This window comes from Oncorhynchus gorbuscha, linkage group LG20, assembly GCF_021184085.1.
Source record: "Oncorhynchus gorbuscha isolate QuinsamMale2020 ecotype Even-year linkage group LG20, OgorEven_v1.0, whole genome shotgun sequence".
Lineage (NCBI taxonomy): Eukaryota > Metazoa > Chordata > Actinopteri > Salmoniformes > Salmonidae > Oncorhynchus > Oncorhynchus gorbuscha.
Window position 1 is genome coordinate 15202719 of NC_060192.1, and position 21474 is coordinate 15224192.

Sequence of the window (21474 nt, forward strand, 5' to 3'; positions counted from 1 at the left end):
TGCAGAGTTGTTGACATCTGTGGAGCTGTCATTCCCTAGTCAAAAGCCAAACTTCAGGAAAATGTGGATATCGTTCATTCTTTGGGAAGACTCAAGGATCTAGACAAGAGACCGAGGACATACATCATCCGGTTCATCAACAGATCTACACGGATCTTCTCTGAAGGCGAGCGAAAAACTGAGTTCCTCATCAGGCGAAAATTGAGGTTCACGGAGGATCTGACCTCAGCAGACAAAGTGACACGAGAGAAACTGTGGCCGATGGTGGCTGCAGCTCGAAAAGCAGGGAAAACAGCATTTTTGTCGGTGCAAGAGTGATCATCGATGGGAAAGAAATGCGGCCGAATCAGAACATTTGAGAGAGAGTCAAGAGTCTAACTCAGACAGAACTGGTAGGCCTAATCACTGCCTAATTGCCAGGTGAAAAGCAGCCTTTTATTGTAAAGAATTTACACAAACACTTGAATGAGAAAAGGCTGACCCTAAAACTGGTAAACTAAACACTATGGGTGAATAACTGCTTATTGTAAGGTCTACACAATGTCTCCCCCTTGTGGTAGGAAGAATAATTTGTTAATTTATGACCAGTATTTCTTCGTTTTTTGTTGGAGGGGTTAATAATGGGATGGAAATCCTTTTGAGTTACATATCCTTAGGAAAAGCTTATATTAGCATAACAAGGTTGTTGGTGGAGGTTTGTCTTTATCTCTTCGTTCAATTCATGTCGGGGGTATTCGTAATTTACTCAAGCATAAGGCTATTTTCCTGTATTGCAAACAGTTTAATGCAGACTTTTACTTTCTACAAGAGACTCATGCTTGTTCTTCCCATCTAGCTTTTTGGAAAAATCTATGGGATAACGATATCTGGTTATCATATGGCAACAACCCCTCTACAGGTGTAGCAGTTTTAAGAGGTGCATTTAAAGTAGTAAGACTCACCACTCTGGATGTTGGTTAATTTTAACAGTGAATTTGAAACGTGACATTTTTTTATTAGGGAATATATATGCATCCAACAACAAACAAAACAACAGGATATTATTTCAAGAATAGATTAATAGAGTTATAGGTGTATTTCAGGATATCAAAATTATCTTAGATGGATATTTTAATTCTGTATCTAATGTGATTAGTGACAGAAATCCCCCTCCTAACAGATCCAGCATTGTTCATCCTGAGTTTAATAACCTGTCTTGGTCTTGAATTAGTCGATATTTGGAGATAAATATCCTGATAAAAGGGACTTCACTTGGAGTAACAAGGACATGTCCAGACAGTCAAGAATTGACTTCTGGTTGATTTCTTATTAATCAGATAACACTGTAGTCAAAGTATCCATTGAACCATCAATTCTTACTGATCATAAAGTTAGATTCTTATCTTTAAACATTAATGGCTCTGAAGTTAATACATTTAATCTGAGTTATTTGAAAACTCAATAGTAGACTGTTGGCAGATGATAATTTCAAGATGGATGCCAAAGATATTATAAAGGAAAATTGTAGGAAAGCCCAACTATTTAAGACTTATGGAATATATTGGGAATGAATGAAGTATGAAATAAGATAAACAGCCACGAAGAGAATTAAAGAAATGGCTGAATTTGTTTTTTTTTAGGGAATATAAACTTATTATGGAAATAAATTCTCTAATCTCAATGGAGGTCCTTGATGAAGAAGGGAAGGGTCAGTTATTTTCTTTACAACTAGAAATAGACCGAATGTATGAAGGAAGAGCAAATGGGGCATTTGTCAGATCAAGATGGAGGGAGGAAGGTGAAAAAAATAAAACACTTTTACAATTAGAGAATAAAAAAAATCTGAATTTACCTGTTCAGAAGCATAATATAGATGGCAAAGAAAATGAAAACCCCAAAGATATTTCAAAATATGTTTCAGAATTCTATGGTCATCTTTACACCAGCAATGCCTGTCCTACTAGTGACATATCTGCCTTTCTAGACACTGTCAAAGAGTATGCAAAATTCACAGATGAAGACTTCCAAAAGTCTTGTGATGTATTTATTTCTATTCATAAAAATAAAAAAATTATCAGCAAGTTAAAAGAGAACAAATCTCCAGGGAATGATGGCCTTATTTGTAAATTCGATGCAAATTTTCAGGAGGACATTGTTGAATTTATATTTAATGTTTTTAAGGAAGCAAATGATTTAGGGGTCCTGCCTGTTTCTATGACACAATGCCTATTTTCTGCAAGCCCCAAACCAAACAAAGATCCTATGATGTTAGAAAATTGGAGACCAATCACGTTAATGAACAATGATGGAAAGCTACTTGCATCTATATTTGCAGAAAAACTTAAAAAAGGTTGACCAAATCATTGATGATACCCAGTCTGGTTTTATGAAGGTCAGGCATGCTATGTTGTCTCTCTTTATGTAGTGTTGTGGTGTCTCTCTTGTTATGTGTGTTTTGTCCGATATTTTTATTAAATGTTATATTTTTAATCACAACCCCCATACCCGCAGGAGGCCTTTTGCCTTTTGGTAGGCCATCATTGTAAATCATAATTTGTTATTAACTGACTTGCCTAGTTAAATAAGGGAAAAATATATAAAGACATACAGTATATGTAATAATATTTGACTATTATTGGTCTTGACAGACTATACAATGAGCACGTTATGGATGTCACGTATACTCACTTTCTGGCCTCTAGGTCATCAGGCTGCTGATTATCCCGCACACCTGTCACCATCGTCTCACGCACCTGCGCCTCATGACACTCACCTGGACTCCATCACCTCCTTGATTATCTTCGCTATCTATATCTGTCACTCCCCTTGGTTCTTTCCTCTGATGTTATTGATTCTGTTTTCATGTTGGTGCGTTGTTTGTTTTTTGTGTTCATTGGTGCTTTTATTTATTAAAACACTTACTCCCTGAACTTGCTTCCCGACTCTCAGCACACTCATTACAATGGAAGATAGCTTTATTTTTTGTCAATATTTTCAAAGTGTAGTTAAGACACTTTACAATAATAGTAACAGCTCTGTTAAATGATCCCATGGAACTTCACAGAGATTTGACATTAAGCTCGGTATGCCCAATTTCTCCTTATTTGTCACAAGTTATTGTACTTCAATAAGGTTAACTTTAGAGGTATTCAGAAGATAAAGAGGTAAAGTGTTAACAATTGGCTGACACCACCATTTTTTTTTAAAGATCATAATGAAGTCAGGAAGGCTAGAGTATTAGTTGACAATTGCTTCCACATGATTTCTGAAACTATGGCTACTTTTCTCAAGACTCTACACACAAAACCCCAAAACACACACACAACATGCAAAACGTCACATCTCTTTCAAAACCAAACACTTCAGTCAAAACTATTTGAACTCTCCTCAAAATTGTTTTGCATCAAAACTATTACAACCAAACCATCAAATGATTAGCTCTTATACAAGTCAACTACACACGATGTGACAAATGTAAAAGACTACTACTCTGTAAAAAATATTGTGCCCCTTTTACTTAAAAAAAATTGAGGTAACTATTTGCATCAGCCTCTTAAGTAAATCCAACAAGGAGGATTATTTAAGTATAATATAATTTGCTTTTAGTGCATTACAAACTCAAATATATTAAGTGCAAACAGGATCTCAAAAATTCCTTTCATTCAACTTAATTTTATCAGGTTCAGAACAGTTGTCACGACTCCTACCGAAGGTGGCTCCCCTTCCAGTTAGGGTGGCGGTCGTCGTCACCGGCCTACTAGCTGCCACTGATTGTCTGTTTATTGGTTACACCTGTTGTTTATTTGGTGATTAGTTGGGCTTTATTAGCCAGCCGGCCCACCTGCTCTTTGTGCGGGATTGTTTGTGTGACTAGTGTGCAAGTTAGAGGTTAACGTGTTTCCCCCCTGTTCGTGGGTTTTTTGCTGGACTGTTTTAGTCCCTGTGTTTGGGGCATTTGTTTTTGTGTGCGCCCTGTGTTTTCGTGGGGTGGCTTATGTTTGCCGTTTGTGCATTAAATAGCACTACACTGAACTCTCTGCTTCCTGCGCCTGACTTCGCACCCACTACACCCAGATCGTTACAACAGTTTTTTGTTTTTGTTACCTGCTTAATTCCTTCATGTCCCAGAACTAATGTTATAAGTTTGATATACTTAATGTAATCAGTTACAGAACTAATGTTGTGAGTTTTTTTAATTTGCTGAATTTACTCAGTATCGTAATTGATATTCTATGTTTAATCTACAAATGTTTTTTTTGCTCAGGTACTCAGGTTAGTAAAAATCTATTTAAATTGGGTTCCTACTACTCATATATACTCACAACTATACTTAAAGCTGATGCAAATAGTTACCACATAGTTGGGATCATTTACTAAAAATTACCATTTCTATACAAGGGAATATGCAAAAAGAAACAAGTGTTCAACTTCAAACTTCAACACCACTTTTATTTTTAATAAAGGTTTAATTCAATCTCAAATTGCCCTATAAACCCTACTCCTTAAGCATTTGTGAAGAGCTCATGATTTTGTAATCTGTAAGCATTCTGGGTATAACTCCACCTTGCCTCCTTAGGTAAAGTTACATCCAGATAGCTTGCACCTGACTACAAATAATTTCAAATCTTCACAACTGCATAAAGTTCGGGTGATAGTTTGGGATTAGCACTTTGACCTCATCTTGTACATTTTGGCAATCATTTTCTGGTGGTCTGTGTGCCCCTTAACACCAAAGCGATATTTTAACAGAAATGTAAATTAACGATATCTTAATATACTTTAGCTCAAATACAACCTTATTCAAACTGTTTAAGATTAATCTAAACATGTGTTTTCAAAACATACATTGCAGATATTGTTACAAAATATATGCCAAATTGTCCCTTAAACCTGACTCCATTTGCACTAGTGAAGCCCATATGGACATAATATTTTGACAGATATAATCATTCTGGGTATAACTCTACCTTTCCTCCTTAGGTAAAGTTACATCCAGATAGCTTTCACCTGACTACAAATAATTTCAGAAACCCACCTGACTACAAATCTCAGAAATCCACTAGTGCATATGAAGTAAGTTTTAAAACAAATCTGAAATGACAATGTCTTATGATTTCACCTGAAAAAGAGCATCATGTAAACTGTAGCTATACCACCTAGCAACTAGGTTTTCAGCTTACTGAGTATGCTCTAACCACTAGGCTACCTGCTGCCCCCATATGCTACCTCAATCTAAAATAAGGAAGTCACATATTGTCAATACCTGCCTGGGTGACAAATCATTGAGTTAAACACTAATAGGGCCCTTTTTTTTTCTTCCCCCAAATGCTGTTTTATTTTCCAGAATTCTGTGTTAACTTTTTGTTGCCTAACGTGTTCAATCCATTTGGTTGATTTAAAAATACAGTATATATCTAATACCTATTATTCACACTAATGTTGGGTTACTGTAATTTAAATATCCTGTGTATCCTGTCTAAGGGGTACCTGTATTCTGTTTACATTTCTGGATTCCGTCTGAGTTTTCCCTACAAGCCCTTATGTGAGTTACAATGAAAACACACAGGCATTTGAATATATTGACATACCTTGTCAATGTATTCTGGAAAATATGGTATGTCCAGTACTCAGGAACGTCTGAATACGTGAATTATACCTAAAGAAGAGAAGTTGTAATAACATCTATGTCAATGTCAGGAAAATAACACTCAAATGACTTCAGCTTTAGATAGCTAAAAAACGGAAATCCAAGCTGACTTGGAAGAGCTGCTTGTTATCCATCTTACTAGCAGCCCAATTATTTCATTCAGCTATTTTGGCTATTAACGTTAGATATTGACTAGATAACAACTGCACAAGGTCTACGTTTTCAGTGCTGCCTTGAGCATGTTGTGAATACGTGAACAAGGACAGGTGTAGTTAGCTAGCTACGTATTGTTCCTATCCGTCTCTTCCTGGGTAACGTTAGCTTGTGTTCAGTTCTACTGTAATGTTTGCGGACAAAGCATTTTTTTGTAAACTCGGTAGCTAATATGTTAAATAGCTATTTCGGTTAATATAAAAAAAAATTACAAAAGTTATAAACAGCGCGTAAAGGTACTGCAAACGTATTAGCTAGTAGCATGCCCACCACTAGCTAACTATACAGACATCATGGCCGTTAACTAGCTAGCTTATCAACGTGCAAATATATAACGTCAACGTACTCTGGCAATATAACTAGTTAAAGGCTTTCCGTACTTGAATAATATTATTTAACGAATATTTTTGACATTTCGTTGAAAATATGTGTACAGAGATCCAAACTACATTCCAAGTTATAATTTGGTCCTTACCTGCTGCTTGGCCTTTCCAGAGGAGAAAGATCAAGATGAAGTCCGTTGAAATGTTCCAAGCAGAATTGACGTTCATAACGATATCTGGCATGTCAGTCCAACACAATAATGATCATTTGAATATCATATTTTTTAAGTTGTTAGTTGTTACTTACAAATATTCGTTCAAATTTAGTATATTCAGTACATTCAGTATATTTATTATATTCAGTATATTACCTTGGATTTTTATTTGCAAATGCCAGTCTTTTTCAACAAATATAAATGAAGTACTGTATTCAAAAATGTAAGAAAAACCAGGAACCTATTCATGTAAGAAAGAATAATTGATTTTCTTTTGCAATATTTACTAAGCCCGTGGGTCATTTTTTACGGTGTATATTGTGTATTTTGCATGTGTAGTGGTGTCCACAGCAGTTTGTCATAGCACTCACACTACATGTACAGTTGAAGTCTGAAGTTCACATACACTTAGGTTGGAGTCATTAAACTTGTTTTTCAACCACTCCACAAATTTCTTGCTAACAAACTGTAGTTTTGGCAAGTCGGTTAGGACATAATATAATAATAATATAATAATAATAATAATATATGCCATTTAGCAGACGCTTTTATCCAAAGCGACTTACAGTCATGTGTGCATACATTCTACATATGGGTGGTCCCGGGGATCGAACCCACTACCCTGGCGTTACAAGCGCTATGCTCTACCAACTGAGCTACAGAAGGACCACCATCTACTGTGTGCATGACAAAAGTGATTTTCCCAACAATTGTTTACAGACAGATTATTTAACTTATAATTCACTGTATCACAATTCCAGTGGGTCAGAAGTTTACACTAAGTTGACTGTGCCTTTAAACAGCTTGGAAAATTCCAGAAAATGATGTCATGGCTTTAGAAGCTTCTGATAGGCTAATTGACATCATTTGAGTCAATTGGAGGTGTACCTGTGGATGTATTCCAAGGCCTACCTTCTCACTCAGTGCATCTTTGCTTGACATCATGGGAAAATAAAAAGAAATCAGCCAGGACAGAAAAAAAATTGTAGACCTCCACGAGTCTGATTCATCCTTGGGAGCAATTTCCAAACGCCTGTAGGTACCATGTTCATCTGTACAAACAATAGTACGCAAGTATAAACACCATGGGACCACGCAGCCGACATACTGCTCAGGAAGGAGATGCATTCTGTCTCCTAGAGATGAACGTATTTTGTGCGAAAAGTGCAAATCAATCCCAGAACAACAGCAAAGGACCTTGTGAAGATGCTGGAGGAAACATGTACAAAAGTATCTATATCCACAGTAAAACGAGTCCTATATAGACATAACCTAAAAGACCGCTCAGCAAGGAAGAAGCCACTGCTCCAAAACCACCATAAAAAGCCAGACTACGATTTGCAACTGCACATGGGGACAAAGATTCTACTTTTTTGAGAAATGTCCTCTAGTCTGATGAAAATAAAACAACGGTTTGGCCATAATGACCATCGTAATGTTTGGAGGAAAAAGGGGGCGGTTTGCAAGCCAGAGAACACCATCCCAACCGTGAAGCATGGGGGTGGCAGCATCATGTTGTGAGGGTGCTTTGCTGCAGGAGGGACTGGTGCATTTCACAAAATAGATGGCGTCATGAGGTAGGAAAATTATGTGGACATATTAAAGCAACATCTCATGACATCAGTCAGGAATGAGGAAGGTTGGTCGCAAATGGGTCTCCCAAATGAACAATGACCCCAAGCATACTTCCAAAGTTGTCAAAATGGCTTAAAGATAACAAAGTCAAGGTATTGGAGTGGCCATCAAAAAGCACTGACCTCGGTCCTATAGAATATCTGTGGACAGAACTGAGAAAGCGTGTGCGACCAAGGAGGCCTACAAACCGGACTCAGTTACACCAGCTCTGTCAGGAGGAATGGGCCAAAATTCACCCAATTTATTGTGGGAAGCTTGTGGGAGGCTACCCAAACACTTGACCCAATTTAAACCATTTAAAGGCAGTGCTACCAAACACTAATTGAGTGTATGTAAACTTCTGACCCACTGGGAATGTGATGAAAGAAATCATAGCTTAAATAAATCATTCTCTCCACTATTATTCTGACATTTCACATTTTTAAAATAAAGTGGTTGTAACGACAGATTTCCTCTTCTGAAGAGGTGTAGCAAGGATCGGACCAAAACGCAGCGTGATAAGTGTCCATGTTTTAATAGTATAAACTGAACATGACACAATACAAACTAACAAAGTGAATATAACCGAAACAGTCCCGTGTGGCACTGACACAGGAAACAAACACCCACAAACCAACAGTGAAACCCAGGCTACCTAAATATGGTTCTCAATCAGGGACAACGATAAACAGCTGCCTCTGATTGAGAACCATATCAGGCCAAACATAGAAATGGAAAAACATAGAAAAACACACATAGACTGCCCACCCCAACTCACGCCCTGACCATACTAAACAAAGACAAAACAAAGGAAATAAAGGTCAGAACATGACAGTGGTGATCCTGACTGACCTAAGACAGGGGATTTTTACTTGCATTAAATGTCAGGAATTGTGAAAAACTGAGTTTAAATGTATTTGGCTAATGTGTATGTAAACTTAAGACTTCAACTGTATGTGCACAAATATATACAGCATGTATGCATATTCATTATATATTTACACTATAAACAGAAATGCAAGGTGGGGAAAAATAAAATTTATTTCTTTCTCAAAACATTGTATTTTTATCCAGATTTCAGCATGAACAGTAACAGACGAAACAAATACAATAAATATGATTGTTACTATAAAGAAAAAAACAATTAGGGTGCATCCTGTCTCCTATTTGGGTCTCATCAACATCACAAGCGATGTTCTGTCTGGCTAAACAGTGGGGAAGTAGCATCTGGAGTAGCATATCCTGCCCTGGCATGCCCCCTCGTCTATGTCACCACAGGCCTTCTCCTTGTCCTTGTCCTCATCCCCCCTCTTACTCTCACTCCTCTTCCTCTCACTCTCTCTCCAATATTGGCCTCCATTGTTGTCCAAACCAAGAAAGCCGACCTGAAGCCTGTTTATAGTGCTCAAGCTCTGATTTCTAAGTGAAGAAATTAGCTATACGTTTTTTCACACGGGAGCACTGGGTGTAGGTAATCGGTAAATGAGTGTGGCATTTTGAATGGCAGTGTTTTCCTAATGAAACAGAAGACCTGTTCGTTTTGAATGATGAGTCTAATGTACAGAACTGTATTTAGTGTTTTGCAAAAGGTGTTTTAAATTGCAAACTGAGTGTAAAGCAGATCATCTGCTTGCAGTTTTGCAGACTTGCAGGTCTGAAGATTAGGGACATGAGTTAATGGTTTCACTGAGTGTGCCTCAAGTACCACTTTTAGTGTGTAAGCGATTGTAAAAAACTGTAATGCATTCTCACATGTATCTGGTTTATCTCTGAATATTAGGAAATGTGAATTGAAAAGATGTGACTTAAACTCAGTATGTAATATCCCTGTAAAGGATGTGATCCCATATCTTGGTATTAAAGTTAGCAAAGATCAGAAAGAAAGGGCCAACTTAAATGTAAAGGAAATTGGAAAGAGATTTAACTACTGGTTGTTAAGAGATCTTTCTTTATCTGGATGTGTACTTTTGTCAGAATCTGAAGGTCTGTCCAGATTAGTTCATACCTCCCTTGCCTTGGATGTTCCTTTGTCGGTAAATAATATGTTTGATACTAAAATAACTTCATTTGGAGGTGTTGTGTCTTTGGCTATGCCGGATTAAGTGATATGACATGCCATTCTATAAAATAATTTCTCTGTAATTAATATTACCTGATTCAACTAATCATGTAAATGTAATTAACTAGAAAGTCGGGGCACCATGAAATAATGTTTATAGAGCTGTTTTCTTCTGAATAAACTCTTAAAGACCTGGTAGTCTTTTATATCAGTAGCAGTCAAAAAGTAATCGTTACCTTATTCAGTCTCATCTGAAAGTTGTATATTCTTTGTTATCTTCACGAACCCTGGCTAACAAGTTGAGTCAGCAATAAAAATGGTTTAATTATTTATTTACTAAATACCTAAATAATAACACAGAATTACATCTACACAGAATAGATCAAAAATAGATTACAAATGATGTCATAAAGGAAAACGTCCCTGGCGGACCGAACAGATATGACAGCTGGTTACACAAAAAGAGGGGGTTGGGTTTGAGTGAAATAGCGGGAAGACTGAGGAACAAAAAGGTTTTGTGTCTCTAGACAGCTATGCTATCGTAAATATAGTATGTTATGCATTCTAAATAACCGCCCATTTGGAAAAGGAAAATGCAATATATATTTACTCTGAGCTGCGCTTCAGTAGATTGGTCATAGATAGGAGGCTGGATTTTCAGCATGGATCTCTTGTCCTCTGAAGAATGTCTCGTGGTGAACTGGAGCGTGGTGGAATGGATACTCTGTCCGTCCTCTCCTAGCCCACATTTACAGTTGCTGCGGCTAACTCAATCGGCTAGGAGGTATCATTTCTTTAGCGAATAAGAGTTCAAAGTTCATACCGAGTTGCCATACTTTAAGCTCATGCTATATTCTGGCTGGTATAGTCAAAATTCATCCTTTCGGAGTGCTGATCGTCATCTTCACGTTGAAATTCAATGCTAATTTCGTTAGGTTCTTGTCGTTAAATCAGAGCTCACACTGAGGTTGGCTTAGTTCTGGTGATCTTGTCCTTTTAACGCAGGGACTGCAAGTCCTCACGTCCTTGGAACAGAAAGTTGGATTTTCGTCAACTGGCTTATATCGTGGTGAAGAGAAGGGCGTGTTTCATAGTTTACCACCAATGTCTGTTCACTTGGGCGAGGCCTCTGAGTGAGCAGAGTTTACTCTATGACAAACACTTCTCTCATTAAGAAGCTAAAATTACATTTAATCTTTTCACAAATAGTTTCATATTTAAACATTTAAATTGCACAACAATTCCATGTGAATCTGATAACTAGAATGTGTAGACTTTCCAAGATACAGTTTATGTCATACTATCATTAGTAGTAATGTCTCAGACAACAACTGATCTGACATCATATTCATTAAGTACCAATGCATATTTTCAACTGGTTGGATTACCGAAATATGGTTCCGTTTCCCACCTTTTGATGTTACCAGACACTCTATGTTACAAAGGCTTTACAAGAGTCAACTCTATAAATTAGAGAGAGAGAAGGTATTTATGGGGGTATTTATGGGGGTCATAAACCTCCCCCAACAGGCCAATGTCATGACAGAGGAATAAACCTCATTATTTAAGAAAAGCGGTAATATGTAGCACCCAAAGTGAGGGGGGTTGAATGCTCTGGATTTCAACATCTCTAATATAATATTTAAAATCAAATGGGCACAACACTGAATAAAGATTGCTGTCACAACTTCCGCCGAAGTCGGTCCCTCTCCTTGTTCGGGCGGCGTTCTGCGGTCGACGTCACCGGCCTTCTAGCCATCGCCTATCCACTCTTGATTTTCTATTTGTTTTGTCTTAGTCTTACACACCTGGTTTCACTCACCCAATTACCTGTTTATTATTTAACCCTCTGTTCCCCATGTTTGTTTGTGAGTGATTGTTCTTTGTATATCGGTCCGTTATTTGTGGGCTTGTAAATTTGCCTTGTATTTTTGTATTTTGAGTAAAGTACATTGATTACTGTCCTGCGCCTGACTCTCTACACCAGCTACACACAGGACCCTATTACAATTGCATTTGGAATATAATCCCTAATTTAATATTGGTGTAATTTTATATTACACCAATTACAGATTGGTGGTCTAAAATTCTTGCTAAATGACTATCGCCCTGTGCACTCACATCTATAATTAGGAAGTGTTTTGAAAGGCTGGTTATGACACACATCAACACCATCACCCTGGACCCACTCCAATTCGCATACCACACCCAACAGATGACACAATCTCAATTGCACTTCACACTTTCCTCTCCCACCTGGATAAGAGGGAAAATAACTACGTGAGAATGCTGTTCATAGACTACAGCTCAGTGTTCAACACCATAGTCCCATCAAATCTCATCACCAATCTGGGGTCCCTGGGACTAAGCACCTCCCTCTGCAACTGTATCCTGGACTTCCTGATGGATCGGCCCCAGGTGGTGATGGTAGGCAACAACACCTCCGCCACGCTGACCTTCAACACGGAGGCTTATCAGGGGTGAGTGCTTAGTCTCATCCTGTACTCCCTGTTCACCCACGACTGCGTGGCCACGCACGACTCCAACACCATCATCAAGTTCGATAATGACACGACGGTGGTAGGCTTGATCACTGATGGCGATGAAACAGCCAACGGGGAGGAGGTCAGAGACTTAGCAGTGTGGTGCCAGGACCACAGCCTCTCCGTCAATATCAGCAAGAGAAAGGAGTTGATTGTGGACTATAGAAGAGAGGGGAGAACAGGCACCCATTCTACGATCCACATCACTAAGAACCTAACATGGTCCACCCACACCTGCACAGTCTTGAAGAGAGCACAACAGCACCTCTTCCCGCTCAGCAGGCTGAAAAGATTTGACATTGGCCCTCGGTTCTACAGCTGCACCATCGAGAGCATCTTGACTGACTGTATCACTGCTTGGTATGACAAATACACCGCCCTCAACCGCAAAGCTCTACAGAAGGTGGTGTGGAAGTCCAGTACATAACTGAGGCCGAACTCCCTGCCATCCAAGACCTCTATATATGCCATTGTGCCTTCCTCAGTCCGTGTCAGAGGAAGGCACAAGAAATTACCAAAGACTCCAGCCACCCAAGCCATAGACGGTTCACTCTGCTACTGTACAGCAAACAGTACCGAGGCATTGGTGAGATAGCTTCTACCTCCAAGCCATTAAATAGCTAAATAGTCATAAGAATGCAAAATAGTTAACTAAATGGTTACCCGGACTATCTGCACTGACCGTCTTGCATTGACTCTATGCACACTCATAAGACTATATACAGTATACACATTATATTCTGTACACACTCACTCTCACACAAAACCCACACACGTTCACATACACTACATACGCACACACACATACCAACACAACACATACACACACACTTACCCTGCCTTCATGTAAATATTTTGTGTGTATTTCTCTACACCCGCAATTAAATCTGCTAAATATGTGTATGTGACCATTAAAATTGTATTTGATATCTACCTCAAATACCTCGCAACCCTTCACATTGATCTGGTACTGGTACTCCCTGTATTTCGCTCCATTGTTTTGTACTCTTGTTGTTACTATTTCTATTTTTTTAATCGTTTTTTAACTCTGCATCGTTAGGAAGTGCTCGTAAGCAAGCATTTCATGGTAAAATCTACACCCATTGTATTTGGCGTATGTAACAAATAACATTTTATTTGAGCGCCCCTAGTCAGCTATTTAAAGATGTGCTATGCAGAAATCGTTCTGCCATTTCCTGGTTGCTAAAATCCTAATAGTTTGCCTAATTTTTGTTTATATGGCAAAACAAGCAAGTATCGTGTCGAGAATTATTGTATCATCTAAACTGCTGTAAAATATATTTTCCATAACCAAAAATATTGTATTTTCAGCTGTTCTTAATTAAGCTGGAACAAAACCGAAAGTAAAAATGCCTAAACTAAATTTAAGAATGAAAGAATAGAAATAGCGCACATAGAACAGATCTACCACTGCTTAGACTTGCTTTCAATTTAATTTTAATTTTAATTGTACCTTTATTTAACCAGGTAGGCTAGTTGAGAACAAGTTATCATTTACAACTGTGACCTGGCCAAGATATAGCAAAGCAGTGTGACACAAACAACAACACAATGTTACACATAGAATAAACAAACATACAGTCAATAATACAATAGAGAAAGTGAAAATGAAGTAGGATAAGGGGGGTGAGGAAATAAATAGGCCATAGTGGCAAAATTATTACAGTAAGGCAAATTAAACACTGGAGTGAAAGATGTGCAGAAGATGAGTGTGCAAGTAGCAGTACTGGGGTGCAAAGGAGCAAAATAAATAAAATACATAACAATATGGTGATGAGGAAGTTGGATGGGCTATTTACAGATGAGCTATGTACAGGTGCAGTGATCTGCGAGCTGCTCTGACAGCTGGTGCTTAAAGCTAGTCAGGGAGATATGAGTCCCCAGCTTCAGTGATTTTTGCAGTTCGTTCCAGTCATTGGCAGCAGAGAACTGGAAGGAAAGGAGGAATTGGCTTTGGGGGTGACCAGTGAAATATACCTGCTGGAGCGCAGCACGCGGGTGGATGCTGCTATGGTGAACAGTGAGCTGAGATAAGGTGGGGCTTTACCTAGCAACGACTTATAGATTACCTGGAGCCAGTGGGTTTGTCAACGGATATTTACCTTTATTTAACTAGGCAAGATCAGTTAAGAACAAATTCTTATTTTCAATGACGTTCTAGGAACAGTGGGTTAACTGCCTGTTCAGGGGCAGAACGACAGATTTGTACCTTGTCAGCTCGGGGGTTTGAACTTGCAACCTTCCGGTTACTAGTCCAACGCTCTAACCACTAGGCTGCCTTGCCGTGCCGGGGACCAACCAACGAGAGCATACAGGTCGCAGTGGTGGGTAGTATACGGGGCTTTGGTGACAAAACGGATGGCACTGTGATAGACTACATCCAATTTGCTGAGTAGAGTGTTGGAGGCTATTTTGTAAATGACATTGCCGAAGTCAAGGATCGGTAGGATAGTCAGTTTTACGAGGGTATGTTTGGCAGCATGAGTGAAGGAGGCTTTGTTGCGAAATAGGACGCAGATTCTAGATTTAATTTTGGATTGGAGATGCTTAATGTGAGTCTGGAAGGAGAGTTTACGGTCTAGCCAGACATCTAGGTACTTGTAGTTATCAGACAATCTCAGACAATATGAGATGCTGAACAAGCTAGTAATAGGGGTTGCAACAATTTCAGCAGACAATTTTAGTAAGACAGGGTCCAGATTGTCTAGCCCTGCTGATTTGTAGGGGTCCAGATTTTGCAGCTCTTTCAGAACATCAGCTCTCTGGATTTGGGTGAAGGAGAAATGGGGAGGCTTGGGCAAGTTGCAGTGAGGGGTGCAGTGCTGTTGACTGGGGTCGGGGTAGCCAGGTGGAAAGCGTGGCCAGCCGTAGAAAAATGCTTATTGAAATTCTCAATTATCGCGGATTTATCAGTGGTGACAGTGTTTCCTAACCTCAGTGCAGTGGGCAGCTGGGAGGAGGTGCTCTTATTCTCCATGGACTTTGCAGTGTCCCAGAACTTTTTGGAGTTAGTGTTACAGGATGCAAATTTCTGTTTGAAAAAGCTAGCCTTTGCTTTCCTAACTGCTTGTGTATATTGGTTCCTAACTTCCCTGAAAAGTTGCACTTCACAGGGGCTATTCGATGCTAATGCAGTACGCCACATGATGTTTTTGTGCTGGTCAAGGGCAGTCAGGTCTGGAGTGAACCAAGGGCTATATCTGTTTCTGGTTCATACATTTTTGAATGGGGCATGCTTATTTAAAATTGTGAGGAAAGCACTTTTAATGAACAAGCAGTCGTCCTCTATTGACGTAATGAGGTCAATATCCTTCCAGGATTATCCTGCTCGCTGAAGTGTTTTAGGGAGCGTTTGACAGTGATGAGGGGTGGTCGCTTGACCGCAGACCCATTGCGGACGCAGATCTGAAAATGACAGATCTATAACACACATTTCTATCTGAATTTTGTCAGGTCGCCCAAAAGTGACATATTGCAGCTTTAACCCTATGAAACTACAGCTATGGCCTACTTCAGAAAGAAGTTTCAAAAAAAGAAGAGGAAGACCAGTGGGGCATTGGGAGAGTATGGAGTGAGATGGAACTGGGTCGACATTCTGCTGATATTCTCATAGAAGAAAAGGCCGATCTCAATACAGTATTCTGGTCCTAAAACTAGAATATGTTATGGACAGAGTCCAGTTTAGTAGACGTGACCCTTTTCCAAAGTAAAAAAGGCATTGTTTACAAGGAGTGCAACGGCGTAGAGTAATTGCACAAGCACACTTTACAGAAAAGGCGTTCCCTAACGGGAATATGCAGATATATAATTTGACACGCCAATAATGACTAGTTAGCTCGCGCTCGGCTCTGCCGTTGCCCACCTCCTTCCTTGTTCTGCCCACTATACTTCATTTGCTCCCATTGAAAACGACAGCGATGAACTATCTTGGGTTAGTTATAAATATATTTGCAATTATGCTGCCCTCTCCTGGTTCCCTCTGAACCTCAGTCAAAACAAAAGTACTGGTGATATTATGGCATTGATCATTCATTGCCATAACTTGGCACCCACAGTAGATTCGCCCAAAATTAAAAATAATAATCAGCGCGAATGCAAGGGTTAAAAGCTTGACCCCACATTTTGAGCAGAAAGGCTATACCTTTGACACCATTGATGGAAAAAAAAAACACTATACTTCCCCCTGCTGTTCATTTGTAGATTGTCGTCTGTATTGCGTCGGGCATTTCATTAATTTTCTTTCCAATGACGAATGGATGGAAAGCAGGATGTGAGTTCATACTCACTCAATAGAGGCATACATTGCATATCAGACAATCAAAAATATTTTTATACATTTGACAGGTAGCAAGCACACTGAGCAACTTCTGGATCAACCAGTTCCGCAAACAGGTGTCTCTCGAAAAGGTAGAAAAGATTCACTGAAGTTATCAAAAATGATTAGCAGATCATAAAAGTACAATAAATATAAATAGCATACTTCTAAAACTTAAATGAAGCGTTTGGGACAGACTTCACAACAAATTAATCACGGACATATTAGGACTACAGTATAATTTCATCTACAGAAATCTATACAGAAGCAGTACTTCAGATAAACAAAGAATACATTAGAAATATGTTCCTTAACAAAGGAGAACTGGCTGCATACCTCATCAATGCAGACAGAAATTTGATTCCATTCAAATACATTGTGAAGCTTTGATTAGTATTCTATTCTATTAGAATTACATACAAATATGAGTAATTCAGTAAGATTTTATCAGCAGGTATAATGCATTATTACTTGTTATGAGCATTAATAGGCCCTTACAATGTTATATTATCAACTCATAAGATATGTCTTCCGAAAGTGTTATCCGTAATTCTATATCAATGGCACTACAGACGGTTACTTCAGAGGTCAGTGCAGTATGGTGACACTACGGTCAGCCACGGCGAATGCCGGCAGCAGCGGGCCACTGAAGGCGTGTCTGACAGAGTGCAACACGGCACTGGAGTCTGGGTCATAAAATACCAGGGTCTGACTGGGCCAGTCCAGGAGCAGCCCTAGACTCTTGGGCTTGTGGATCACGTGCAGGGGTGTGTTCTTCCCCGCATGGCAGAAGGAGAAGTCCCCATCATATTTGGAGAGCACCCAGGACTGGCCATTGTAGCCCAGGCGGGAGTTGTTGCCCGAGCCCTTACGCCCCATACTGGTGTAGCATACCCCTACCTTGAAGGCCCCGCTTTCACCCACGTCCATCACCCAGCTGTGGGTGCCGGAGGAGATTGACAGGGTGCCCAGCGCATTGGGCCAGCTGTCGAAGCGCGCCGGGTCGTAGGGCGGGGACTGGCGTGACCTCTTAGGCAGGAAGGTCAGAGTGCAAAGGTCTTCTGAGAGGGACAGTAGGGAGCTGACGGTGCGCTCGTCAAATGTCAGATGTGCTGAACCATAAGCTAAAGGGGCGAGGGAAGAGAATAATGTATTGTTATTCATCCTCAATTAAGCACTTGTGCTTTGTTAATAACATTGTGCTTTGTTAATAACATTGTAATAACTGCAACTATTTGAAACAACTGTACCCTGAACGAATCAAGGTTGTCCTGACCTGTATCATGGAGATATGGATAAATGCTGTAGTACTAATTACCAATTGGCCCCAGCAGTATGGCGCTGGCCCACAGGCCCCTCATAAGTTTGCTGTCACTGCAACCTGCATTCAGGTTGAGCCGGTCTGTGTCACAGGGTTCACCCACCCCCTCTGCATCCTCAACCCTGATCGCCACACACAAGAGAGAGCTCATGTGAATCTGGCTAATGAACAACTTCACCGGCAGGATTGCTTCAGTGGGTGAACTATTTAACTATGTATTCTTACTACTTGCAAAAAATACTAAAAATGGATTAAACATTTTTTTTTTTACCTGTCAGCTATTTCTTGGCCAGAGGTCTGAAAACACAGGACACAGAGTCAACAATCATTTCTGAGAATGAAATTGATCTTAATTACATCATCATCAGCATCATCAGAATTATCAGGGTTATTGCTAGGGTTAGGGTTGAGCCAAGGTGTGGACATGAAGTTAGGGTTAGGGTTGAGCCATGGTGTGGACATGAAGTTAGGGTTAGGGTTGAGCCAAGGTGTGGACATGAAGTTAGGGTTAGGGTTGAGCCAGGGTGTGGACATGAAGTTAGGGTTAGGGTTGAGCCAAGGTGTGGACATGAAGTTAGGGTTAGGGTTGAGCCAGGGTGTGGACATGAAGTTAGGGTTAGGGTTGAGCCAGGGTGTGGACATGAAGTTAGGGTTAGGGTTGAGCCAGGGTGTGGACATGAAGTTAGGGTTAGGGTTGAGCCAAGGTGTGGACATGAAGTTAGGGTTAGGGTCTTAGCTAGGGTTAGGGTTGAGCCAAGGTGTGGACATGAAGTTAGGGTTAGGGTTGAGCCAGGGTGTGGACATAAAATTAGGGTTAGGGTTGAGCCAGGGTGTGGACATGAAGTTAGGGTTAGGGTCTTAGCTAGGGTTAGGGTTGAGCCAAGGTGTGGACATGAAGTTAGGGTTAGGGTTGAGCCAGGGTGTGGACATAAATATGGGTTAGGGTTGAGCCAGGGTGTGGACATGAAGTTAGGGTTAGGGTCTTAGCTAGGGTTAGGGTTGAGCCAAGGTGTGGACATGAAGTTAGGGTTAGGGTTGAGCCAGGGCGTGGACATGAAGTTAGGGTTAGGGTTAGTGTTGAGTCAGGGTGTGGACATGAAGTTAGGGTTAGGGATGAGCTAGGGTGTGGACATGAAGTTAGGGTTAGGGTTATGGTTAATCATCATCATCATCGTTTGCACCATCCCATTCAGTCTTGTTCGACCCTCTCCCTATTCATTCTTCTTCTTTCCACCACTGTATTCTCCAACTTCCCGTCCTCTGTCCCTCCCTGTGCCCATCATCTTTCCCCTACTCACCGCCAGCTGTATGTCCGGTGTGTTTGTGAGAGTGTGCACCAGGCGTGTGCGTGTCTGTGTGAGCATAGCTAGGGCCTGGCCCCAGTGGGCTCTCTGAGTGAGGAGGCACTGCTCCACCCTCTCCTCCTCCCTCTGCACGGCTTCTAGCAGACGCTGCTCCTCCTCCTCCACCGCCTCCCTCACCACACTGACCTGTGCCACCACTCGCTCCCGAGCCCCGCTCGCCTCCACCTGCATGGACACATGGCAGAGGGGGCAGAAGTCACAGCAAAAAGACATGTGATGGAATCCATTACATATCTGTGTGTAGAGCTTGTGATTCCAAGGCTGTATGGAGTGAGAGCACATAAGGGACTGAGTGTGTGTCACAGAGCCTGTGTGCTCACCTGCAGTGCCCGCTCTTTGGCAGTCAGAGTCTTGTTGATAAAGTGCTCGATGTGCAGGGCCTGCAGCTGCATTTTCTCACACACGTCAACCAGATGGTTCTGTTGAGGACAACACTCACACAGTGACTGGCATGAAGAAGAGCAGTGTTGGACTTGAAAACCACAGAGTTGATCAGGTACAGTTTCAAAGGCAGGGGCACTATCCTGACAGGCCTATTCCTGTAGTGTCGAACTGCCATCACCAACATGTCATTGTGTATCCTGAAATAATAATAACTTGGAAGAGCACTGATGCCAATTTATTTATTTTTTATTTTATTTTTTAATGTTTTTTTTTTAATGGACACTATTTATGTAAAGGCTTCCCGTATTTTCCCAACAGCTTGAAATTCCTGTCTCCTCACATTCCATGAGACATCAACAGGGGAAACTCCTCAGTGTGTTGTCGAAAAAGTGTGGCACACCCTACACACCCACCAGGCATGTGAACACACATTTTCCTAACACAAGCCGGCTGGCCCTTTGTACTGTAGTACCCCAGGTGACCAAAGGTAAACTCAGTTTGCCTGGTCAATTCTAACTCCTAACTGTAGGTCAACAATCTCCTGGCCCCAAGCCCCATTCACTGTGACAAAGGTCCATATGACACACAAGCAGCTTGTAACTGCTCAAATATGAGTATATATATGAGTATATTCTAATATAGTGCTATACAAGAGATCATTTCCTTTCAGGAAAAGTCGGGGCACTCACCCTGACTGCTGTCACTCTGTTGGCCAGGGCTGTCACCGTGTGTCCCTGGCAGGATCCCACTATGGTGCAGTGCGAGCATATGAGTTTCTGCTCGGAGCAGCAGAACCAGTCCAGGTCTGATTCATGTTCCACGCAAAGTTCCGATTCACCGGAGAATATACCCGATTCTGAGTCGGAGGAGGTCACCGCAGCCTTTCCAGACAACCCGGAGTCCTCTTTAACTGATCGAATTTCATTCCGGAGTACATTCATCGCGGATAAAATGGGCTGTTGTAAATCCATATTCAAGTTTATCGAACTTTCTGTGACTTCTACTTCAGTGTCTCGGTCGTCCTGTAAAGTGCACCCAGGTGTTGAATGGCATGATCCTGGCTCCGCGCTCATGTTACGTAAAATAGTCTACAAGAGTAATAGCAATAGAACGTAGCAGGTGGCTTAACTATCTACCGCACCTATAACACAGGTGTATCAAGGTATGAACACGGAAGTAACACCGACACTAAAGGTCAGAGCTGAAAAGCAAGTTTAGCAACAAGGCCGTTTCAATTATAAGGTTTTTGGTTCCCGTGTACTTGCTATAGCCTACCATTGTTTTGACCTCCTTTGCCTGTAAGATGACACGGTGTTTCCATATTGTCATTTAACCTCATAACATCCTCAACCATCAATGACTCTCTCTTGTCTAATTTTAGACTAAATGTATTATAGTTTAGAATAGGCTAGAACAGGATTTTAAAATGTAGGATACATTTAGCCTATAGGTTAGGCTGAAATATAGTCTATAGGC

General features: G+C 40.6%; 1 protein-coding gene across 1 annotated transcript; it reads right to left on the bottom strand.

Moving 5' to 3' along the window:
• Window positions 1–16541: 16541 nt before the first annotated feature.
• LOC124007071 (B box and SPRY domain-containing protein-like) lies at window positions 16542–21227 on the bottom strand. Its single transcript, XM_046317349.1, has 6 exons — window positions 20688–21227; window positions 19935–20033; window positions 19549–19779; window positions 18522–18547; window positions 18248–18372; window positions 16542–18053 (listed from the first exon to the last, which is right to left on the bottom strand). The coding sequence occupies exons 1-6, from the start codon at window positions 21069–21071 to the stop codon at window positions 17518–17520; spliced, it is 1401 nt and encodes a 466-aa protein (XP_046173305.1). The 5' UTR covers window positions 21072–21227; the 3' UTR covers window positions 16542–17517.
• Window positions 21228–21474: the final 247 nt, after the last annotated feature.